Below are 9,177 nucleotides of genomic sequence, written 5' to 3'. Positions count from 1 at the left end.
TGAAGTCTGTGGGTCTTGGCCAACGGAGTTCAGTCTTGGGGCCTTGCAGCAAAAATGCCTTTGGTTGTCGGAGGGTTTTACTCCAGTCCAATGTGGCAGCCAGACCCCTGTGAAGGGAAACAGAGCAGGAAAGAGAGAGGTGGCAGGGCCCTGGAGAAGATACAGATCTGACAGTTTCACATCTGTACTCCCCCTCCCGATGAATATCCCAGACAGGGCTCCAGCTAAAATGGAAGAGCTCCCTTATCCCTCTTGCAGGACACGCAATAGGGGTGTGGCTTGCCTGTTCAGTCACCCCACTGCTCAAACCCCCAGGGGAGCATGCAGATGGGCAGGTTACAGAGGCCAGGGTGAGTGCTTTGGGTTTTGGCCCTGTGGTAGTGTCTAGGGGTGGGTGCCTGCAACCCCCCTGTTACAAGCTCTTTCAACTTTCCCGTCCACAGACATCTTGAGTGTTAATCAGCTCAAAGGCAGGGGGCCAGTGTGACAGCTTTCTGTAACCTGAACTCTCACCCCCAGCATCCCAGAAGAATCAGATCACACACGGGCTCAGAAGATGAGTGCGAGGTTTTATTGAGTGGTGAAGGCGGCTGTCAGGGAGATGGATAGGGAACTGGAAGGAGGAATGGAGTGGAAGGTGATCTTCCCCTGGAGTTGGGCCTCCCAGTAGCTGGACTCTTCTCCAATCGCCCCAGTCAAACTCTCCTCAGTGTTCAGCTGTCCCTCCTTTTTTCTCTCTCTCTCTGCCACATCATTTCGCTGTACGTCTGCTTGTCTGCTGGTCTGCTGGTCTGCTTCTGGTGCCTGGGGTTCAGGGTTTATATGAGTGCAGGACAGGGAGTGTGGGGGGCCAAAAGGCAACTTTTTGCTCACAAAAACAGAAATGTCTGTTCCCATTTAGGACCATGGGTCTTGAGGGTGGGGCCTTTGCTGGGAACCACACTTCTACCCAGTGTTTCCCTGTCTCCTGTCCATATCACCTTCAGTCTTACCTTGCCCACGTGGGAAAGCATCATCTTCCCGGTTTCAGTCATACTGGATGAGGCAGGAGTCCAGCCACAGGGAGTGGGATTCCAAGTGCAATGAGACTGTGGACTCTGAGGTGGCTTGGCATGGGCGCCCAAGGACTGGCTGTGTGAAGAGGATGTCCCTGTAGAGGGAGGAAGCCCAACGTGGAGGGTGAGGCCCCGAGGAGAGTGAGAAAGATACTGAAGGAGAGTGGACTGGCAGGGGCAGTGAAGCCTAAGCAGGGGGAGGAGGCTATGGACACAGCTGAGTGGCCTGGCATGGGCACTCGGAACTCAGCAGGAACTACAGCAATTCTTAGAGCTAAGAGTGACAAATTTGTGTTGGGAGGAGAACCATCTTCTTAACGACATTCTTTAGATTCACTGGTGCCACGTGCTGGTAAACTGTAGCTGTTTCAACATCAAACACGCATAGTGCCCCCTGCAGCCTGCAGGTGAGTGCTTGGCACTCCCCGACGGCGGGTGGTAGGCCTCATGCACATTGCTACAAAGCAATCGATGGGCAACAGAGACAGTGTGATGAGGAATGGGATCTTTACAATAGTCCCAAAGTGTGTCCTCACAACATAGTCACTGATTGAAACCAGAAAAAGAACGTATTTATGGTGGCGAAGCGTGACACCCACCACCTTAATTCAATGATCAACACGAACATCATCAGTCTTGGGGCAAACTAAAGTCCCATGCTGCCTGGTAGAATGGGAGGAGCACAGCGGGTGTCTATGGTATTTCTGCCAAAGTTACAGAACCTGAATCTAATTGTGAGCCAATACATCAAAAAAAAAAGAACAACAGCAACAAACCAAAAAATAAACAAAGTGAGGGGCATTCTACACAGTCAGTCCCCTGTGATCTTCACACTGTGTTCAGGTCATGAAGGTGAAGGGAAGACAGAGGGACTTTGTGGGTTTCAGGACACTGGAGAAGCGTGACAAAGGAATACGGCACATGGCTCACAAATGGATCCTTTGCTATAAAGGACACTATTGGGGTGTTGGGTACATTTTGCATAGGGCCTGAAGACTATGTGGAGTTATTGTATCAGTGTTAATTTCTTGATTATGGTTATAATGCGAAAATGTCTTTGCGCGAGAAACACATTAAAGTATTGGGGTGTTGGGGTTTCATGTTGACAATCTCCTCTCATAGGTTCAGGAAAAAATATTTGTACCATGCCTGCAATTCTGTAAATTTGATGTTTCAAGATAATAAAAACAAAAAGGAAACTGAGCCTCAAAATGTTACATAACCTGACCGAGTCCACATGGGTAAAAAGTGACAGCGCTGGGTCAAAACTCAGGTGTGCCTTTTCCCTAAAGCCACGCCCTGCCCTGCCAACCACAAGGCCCTGCACATCCGAGTTGGCCTCTGTTCCTGCTCATCACCTGCAAAACAGCCCTGCCCCCGCCCACAGCCGAGTTGCTAGAGCTGATCCCCATCTGCCCCTGCCCTGCTCTGTCCTGGCTCCCCCATCCCACACCTGGCCCAGCACTCATCTCACTTTGTAGCAGGCAGCACTGGGGCAGCAGAAAGAGTCCATGCTGCAAATTGCACTGGCCAGCTTCCCGCTCCCAGGAGTAGGGTCCATTGGCTGATCTCCTGCTGCCCGGAAGAGCTCCAGACTCCTCAAGGGTTTGAGATTCATCAAACCAATTCCAAATAAACCAGGAGAGGTTTTCCTGTCTTGGTTCCCATTGTCACCACTTCCACAGTAGGAGATTCCCTCCTAATCCAGATGCTTGAACCAGGACTAGGACTTCATATATCACTGGGACACTTAGCATAATCACCATTGCAGGTTGCCAGACATCACCCAAAGATAGTTCTGCCAAAGACGGAAAGACAGAAACTGCAGATCTCCCATGACTTTCCAGGTGCTGCCCTGATTCCTCTAGCTGAACCCGCCAGAGCAGAGGGAAGCAGAACTTGAAGCATGTTTGCCTGTCATTCTGCCCATGTGCCCACCAATTCAGCTACAAGCTCCAGGGACATGGGCTAGGGGAGCTTGGGGCTCAGGGCTGAGCCAAGTCACAGGGCAGACAGGTTGGCCTGAATCAACCTGACCATGCTCAGCTGGAACAGTGACTTCTTCATTGTCTGAATCTAAACCAGGAACCCAATGGGGCTTCCTTAGTGCCTGTGTAAGGGCTCTCAGCTTTCACTGCTAAGGAGCTTGCTAGGGACAGGGTGGGTGACCTCAGCCACGGGAGGATTTCTCTTCTTACAGACCTGGAGTTCCTCTTGGCAGGTTCTGTGCTCCCCTCAAGGGTCCTTGGAGATCCTCTAGCCTGAGTGCTCTTGGGGAAATGTGCTGTGTAAACACCATGCCCATTTCCTGCCTGGAGCACAGGTTTTGTGGTAGGGCTCTCAGGGATGGGAGGAAGCCTGGCAGCCCCCACACCTATAAACGCTGCTGTCTACCTTGCCTTCTGACTTGGAGGCAGAGACCCAAGGAGCTGGAGGCTCTGTGTGTGGGTGAGTTTAGCCCCATCCCCTGGGTGTTCTCCAGCTTGAGGATCACAGGCAGAGAGGACCAGCCAGCAGCCACAGGCCTGACCAAGGCCCAGGCTGGGAAGAAGAGTGACTCCCCATCCCCTACTGGGAGGTGTTTCACAGCACAGTCAGCATAAGTGACCTGCAAAGATCCTCATGTTTGTTATCTTCTTTGGCCAGATCCATCCCTACAGGGTTCAGCAGGGTCTACAGGAGGGGCAGTGAGAGAACAGACCCCAAAAAGAAAGGGGACTCCATCATGACCACCTTGAAGGGGGCCAGGCTGCAGGCCCCATTCATCTCTTTTCATTCTCAGGTTGCTGATTTCTTAGAGCCTGAAAAGAAGGTAACTGAGCATATGAGGGACAGATGGAGTGAGTCAGTGAGTGAGTGACCTCATCCTTGCTCCTAATAGACTGGGAGGCACAGGGCAGCTTTTCTGCAGAGCATGGAAGATTCGGCTGAAGTCAGAGAGGTGAAGCCAGTTTCCCAGGGTAACAGTGAGGCACTGACAGAAAGGAGACTACAGTGGAGCCCAGGTCCCCGGGCTCCCCAGAGCTCCTTACTCTTCCTCCTCCTCAGCAGCCTGGAGACCCCACAACCTCCAGCCAGAGGCCTGAAGCGGGAGACCGCGCCAGGTGCCAGATGATGCTGGGAATTTTCCTGGGTGCTTCGGGTCTTCCCAGCACTCTGGTCTCGCCTGCCCTGCCTCTCGGGCTCTGCCCAGCTTCCTGAGTCCTGACAGAGCACAGTGGGGGAGATGTTGGCAGAGGCGGCAGATGGGCTCACGGCCATCCCTCCTGCAGGAGCAGCAGCTGGAGCCGGAGCCATGTGGCTGTGCCCTCTGGCCCTCACTCTCACCTTGATGGCAGCCTCTGGCGCTGCGTGCGAAGTGAAGGACATTTGTGTTGGAAGCCCTGGTATCCCCGGCACTCCTGGATCCCATGGCCTGCCAGGCAGGGATGGGAGAGATGGTGTCAAAGGAGACCCTGGCCCTCCAGGTACTGTGCTGGAGACCCCACCCTCTGCTGAGGGACACAGACCCCTTTACAGAAGGCCCGTCTGTCTAGATCCCTAGGCTGTGGGCCATAGTGAGCTGGGTGGGACCTGATGGGCTCCTGGGGCCCTTAGGATGGCACATCCTGGAGAGTCTGTCCTCATAGTGCCCATGGAGTGATAACTGGGACAGCCCCATTGATAATGAGGGTCGAGTCTCACTAGCTCCAATCAGTTGTGGGTGACGGATCCCACACATCCATGTCCTGTTTCTCTGCAGGCCCCATGGGTCCGCCTGGAGATATGCCATGTTTTCCTGGGAATGATGGGCTGCCTGGAGCCCCTGGTATCCCTGGAGAGTGTGGAGAGAAGGGAGAGCCTGGCGAGAGGGGCCCTCCAGGTGAGCAGGGTGGGGCAGGTGGGCAGTGGGAACACGGGCACAGCAACCCTGAAGTCCATTACACAGGGCTGATGGGGATCAGACAAACCCTGCAGGTTCCCCAAGGGCATTTGGCTCAACCTAAGTAAGAGAATGTGAACTTGAGGGAAAAAGCCAAAGTGTCTGGGGAGTGTGGTCACAATTCAGGGAAGGGCAGGTGTGGGAAGTCCTCCATGCCTCGTGACCGCCGATGGGGAGACACGGAGTCAGGTGTGGGACAAGGGACAGCGCTGGGAGGCGGGGGAGGCGCGTCCTGGGATGCAGCGCTGGGGGCGGTCTGAAGGGTGAATGTGGACCAGACATCCAGGCAGATGGTGTGATCAGGAGCCCACAGGCAGATGGGAATTTGAAGCTCAGAGTGGTAAGCAAGGCCATCAGGGCAGCGCAGAGAGCATCATGCTTGCCCTTGGTGGAGGGTGCGGGAGAGGGACTTGCCCCACAGAGGCGGGCAGACAGAGCCACTCGAGGGACAGAGCAGGAAAGAGGACAAGGGGTGGGGGTCTCAGCAGGGGCAATGCTTCGCTAAAGAATAGGGGACCGGGGGTGTGGAGACACACTGGAGTCTTGTGGACCCTCTGAGCCTGGGGCCCGGGCGATGCCTAGCAGCAATGAAAGGGCAGAGTTCCAGGATTGCAGATGGCAAAATGCCTGCGTGGCAGCAAGTGGGGGTCTTCACCGGCCTGCCCCTCCTTCTGTGTGGGGCGCTCTCCGCAGGGCTTCCAGCTCATCTAGATGAGGAGCTCCAAGCCACACTCCACGACTTCAGACATCAAATCTTGCAGACAAGGGGAGGTAAGGGGACCCCCTGGGCCTCACAGGGTAGGAGTTTCCCACAAATTCTCCTCATTCTCAGCAGCAGCTTCTAGAACATAGAGATGACAAACAGGCTCGCACATGTCAGGTCTTGGGGAAAGGAATGATGCTTGCTTTTCTGATGTCTTTGAATGGCCCAGAGGAGACAGAACCCGACACACTTCACTCCCCATTTCATAGGAAAGCAAGTTCTCCACCCGTCTTGCTTTCCACTGAATCCCAGGAAATGGCACCATTTCTGGCAATGAGTAATTGTTAGATGAGTGAATAAATGGATGAAAGCCTAGAAGAGAATTTAGAAAACTGCAATTGGAAGAGGAAGAGAAGACACAGAGAGAGGCAGAGATGGAGAGACTGGGGAGAGTCCAGTAGCAGAAAGCCCAGGTAAGGGAGGTGGCTTAGAGACAAAGCAGTCAATGGCCTGACCCAGTCTCCTCTGCTCCCAGCCCTCAGTCTACAGGAGTCCATACTGGCAATAGGAGGGAAGGTCTTCTCCACCAATGGGCAGTCTGCCACTTTTGATGCCATTCAGGAGGCATGCGCCAGAGCAGGCGGCCACATTGCTGTCCCAAGGAGTCCAGAGGAAAACGAAGCCATTGCGAGCTTCGTGAAGAAGTACAACACGTATGCCTATGTGGGCCTGACTGAAGGACCAAGCCCTGGAGACTTCCGCTACTCAGATGGGACCCCTGTAAACTACACCAACTGGTACCCAGGGGAGCCCGCGGGTCGGGGAACCGAGCAGTGTGTGGAGATGTACACAGACGGGCGGTGGAATGACAGGAACTGCCTGTACAACCGACTGACCATCTGTGAGTTCTGAGAGGCATTTATGCCACGGGACAGGGAGGATCCTGTCTGGCCTTCAGCCTCCATCCCGAGGCTCCACTTGGTCTGTGAGATGCTGGAACTCGCTTTCAATAGAATTCACTTGTGGCTATTAGAGCTGAAGGCATCCTTAACCATTTCATTCCCCTGATGGGCCCTGACTCTTCCCTGGCCAGCCTTGACGCTTCCCTTGCAAACCCTCCCAGCACTGCACCCCAGGCAGCCACTCCTAGCCCTGGCCTTCGGCATGAGATGGAGCCCTCCTTATTCCCCTTCTGGTCCGGTTCCTTCACTTACAGATGGCAGCAGTGAGGTCTTGGGCTAGAAGGACCCTCCGATGTCACACAGAGTGCCTGCCTCCTGGTCCCCTCTGCTCTCCCTCTGCAGCCCACTTCCTGCCCAGTGCCATCAGGATGAGCAGTCCTGGCCAAGCATAATGACAGAGAGAGCAGACTTCAGGGAAGCCCTGACTGTGCAGAGCCAAGGCCGCAGTGGAGATTCTCTGGCACTCTGAGGTCTCCAGGGCAGGCCTGGTCAGGCTCTCCATGAGGTCAGAAGGCCAGGTGGTGTTCCAGAAGGGTGGTGGCCAGGCCAACCCCATGACTGATGTGTACGATTCACTCCTTTGAGTCTTTGGATGGCAACTCAGCCCCCTGACCTGAAGACAGCCTGTCTAGACCTATAGGGTGACCTAGAGCCACCTCCAGATGTGACCAGATTAGCTTTCAACTGATGAACAAATCTGCACCCAACTTCAGACTTCAGTGGGCATTCACACCACCCCCACACCCCAGGCTCTGCTTTCTCCTTTCATTAATCCATTCACCCAGATATTTCATTAAAATTATCGTGTGCCAGGTCTTAGGATGTGTCGTGGAGTGGGCTAGTTACCCAGTGACAGTTGAAGATTTTTTTTTCCCTGAGCCTGTGTCTTCTCTGTGAAATGGGAATAAGAATCTTGTTGCCATCACAGTTATTACCATCCCCCCGGCTACCAAAGTTACTACCAGAACTGTTACTACACACAGAGGCTATTGACCGAGCAGCTATCATTTTCCAATCACCTTGACAAGCACTTCTAATACAGCTTATTATGTCCTATTCAATCTTCACACAATGTCACGGGACCAGTATTGTTTACCCATTTTCTATAAGGACACTGAAGCTTGGAGGAGTTAAATGTTTTGAGTATTATTCCAAAGAGCAAGTGGCAGAGGCTGGATCCAAACCCATCTTCCTGTACCTGAAGCTTATGCTCCCAGCCACCCCACTCCTGAGCTGAATAAAGATGATTTAAGCATAATAAATCATGAATGTGTTCACATGAGTTTCCATAGCTTTGGTTCCAAGAAACATCACATTTCTGTGTTTTTGTGAGTCAAATGAACTCTGGCTCTGAGCTCCCACTTTCCTCAAGATTGGAAAATTCAATCTCAGGATGTGCTTTGTTTGGTGGGAGGGGCGACCTTCTCTCCTCCCTGTGATGCTGCAGGGGGATGGGGAGCTACAGACACCATTCAGAAGAACACATGGGCATCATGAATCCACATGGTCCATTTGTGGGTGGGGACTCCATGTCTTCTGTCCCCTACTCAGTCACCTGAATGATTTCTGCAGCCCAGCAGTGATGGTGGCACTCAGGGCTCAGTCCCAGGCCTCACTGAGCCACCCTAGTCTCAGGTCTGCATGGAATGGGACCACTGTCCCATGACCCAGGGCTACACAGGAATGCGACAATGTCTCCAATTGCTTGAGGAGGCAGCTACATATATGTCCCACCTCTCTCTTCTCCCCCGGTAACACCTGTGAACACTCTTCCTCAGTGCATGTATTACTGTTCTTTGGTGGAAGGAAGCTCTGGATTAACTCTCAGAAAACCAATGAAAATGAGGGGAACAATTTGTCAGTCTTTCATGAGTGATAATTTTTATTCTGGTCACCATTCCACATGTGCCTAAGACCCAGCACACAAATTGTTGAGGCTTCTTCAAAATTAAGAAAAAAAACAAGTAGAAGCATGTACAGATGTATCTCGACTTACGATGGGGTGACATCCCAATAAACACTTTGCAGGATGAAAATATATTAAGTGGAAAATGCATTTAATGCACCTTACCTACCAAACATCATAGCTGAGCCTGGAGTAACTAAAACATGCCCAGAAAACTTATGTTAGCATGCTATGGGGCAAAATCATCTAACACAATGCCTATTTTATAATGAGGTGTTGACTGTCTCATGAAATTTATGGAATGCTGGACTGAAACTGAATGAATAATTCAGTTATATGTGTACTTTATGTATGGCTTCTACTGGATTTGCATTGCTTTGAAGTCATTGTAAAGTGGAAAAATTTTAAGTCGAGCAATTGCAAATTCAGGACAGTCTGTATTCCCAATTTTATAGATAAATACTTTAGGCCTCTGAAAATTGGTATCTTCTCATTTCTTTTTTTTTAATTTCCAACTTTTATTTTAAGTTCAGGGGTACATATGCAGGATGTGCAGATTTGTTACACAGTTAAACGTGTGCCATCGTGATTACCTGCACAGATCATCTCATCACCTAGCCCAGCATCCG

General features: G+C 52.0%; 1 protein-coding gene across 10 annotated transcripts; it reads left to right on the top strand.

Moving 5' to 3' along the window:
• The first annotated feature begins 3,337 nt into the window (after nt 1–3,337).
• On the top strand, nt 3,338–7,904 carry LOC102119798 (pulmonary surfactant-associated protein A). Of its 10 annotated transcripts, XM_065520829.2 has the most exons (7): nt 3,460–3,503; nt 3,838–3,867; nt 4,104–4,159; nt 4,328–4,522; nt 4,798–4,917; nt 5,671–5,748; nt 6,216–7,904. In XM_065520829.2, exons 4-7 carry the CDS (start codon nt 4,351–4,353, stop codon nt 6,590–6,592), a joined length of 747 nt encoding a protein of 248 aa, XP_065376901.1. In that variant the 5' UTR covers nt 3,460–3,503; nt 3,838–3,867; nt 4,104–4,159; nt 4,328–4,350; the 3' UTR covers nt 6,593–7,904. The 10 variants fall into 10 exon arrangements, with proteins under 10 accessions (XP_045255935.2, XP_045255936.2, XP_065376901.1 ...); XM_045399999.3 differs by lacking the exon at nt 3,838–3,867 and having other exon boundaries at nt 4,107–4,159; XM_045399998.3 differs by lacking the exon at nt 3,838–3,867.
• Nucleotides 7,905–9,177: the final 1,273 nt, after the last annotated feature.

This window comes from Macaca fascicularis, chromosome 9 (assembly GCF_037993035.2).
Source record: "Macaca fascicularis isolate 582-1 chromosome 9, T2T-MFA8v1.1".
NCBI classification, from domain to species: Eukaryota; Metazoa; Chordata; class Mammalia; order Primates; family Cercopithecidae; genus Macaca; species Macaca fascicularis.
The sequence above is the reverse complement of the archived record's forward strand: the minus strand, read 5'-3'. Positions and strand labels throughout refer to the sequence as shown.

Excerpts from the sequence above, each read along its gene's own strand:
- LOC102119798 (XM_005565311.5), top strand. The coding sequence starts at position 3,880 with ATGAGGGACAGATGGAGTGAGTCAGTGA. Across the intron at positions 4,523-4,797 it reads AGGAGACCCTGGCCCTCCAG|GCCCCATGGGTCCGCCTGGA; the intron begins GTACTGTGCTGG and ends GTTTCTCTGCAG. Across the intron at positions 5,749-6,215 it reads AATCTTGCAGACAAGGGGAG|CCCTCAGTCTACAGGAGTCC; the intron begins GTAAGGGGACCC and ends CTCTGCTCCCAG.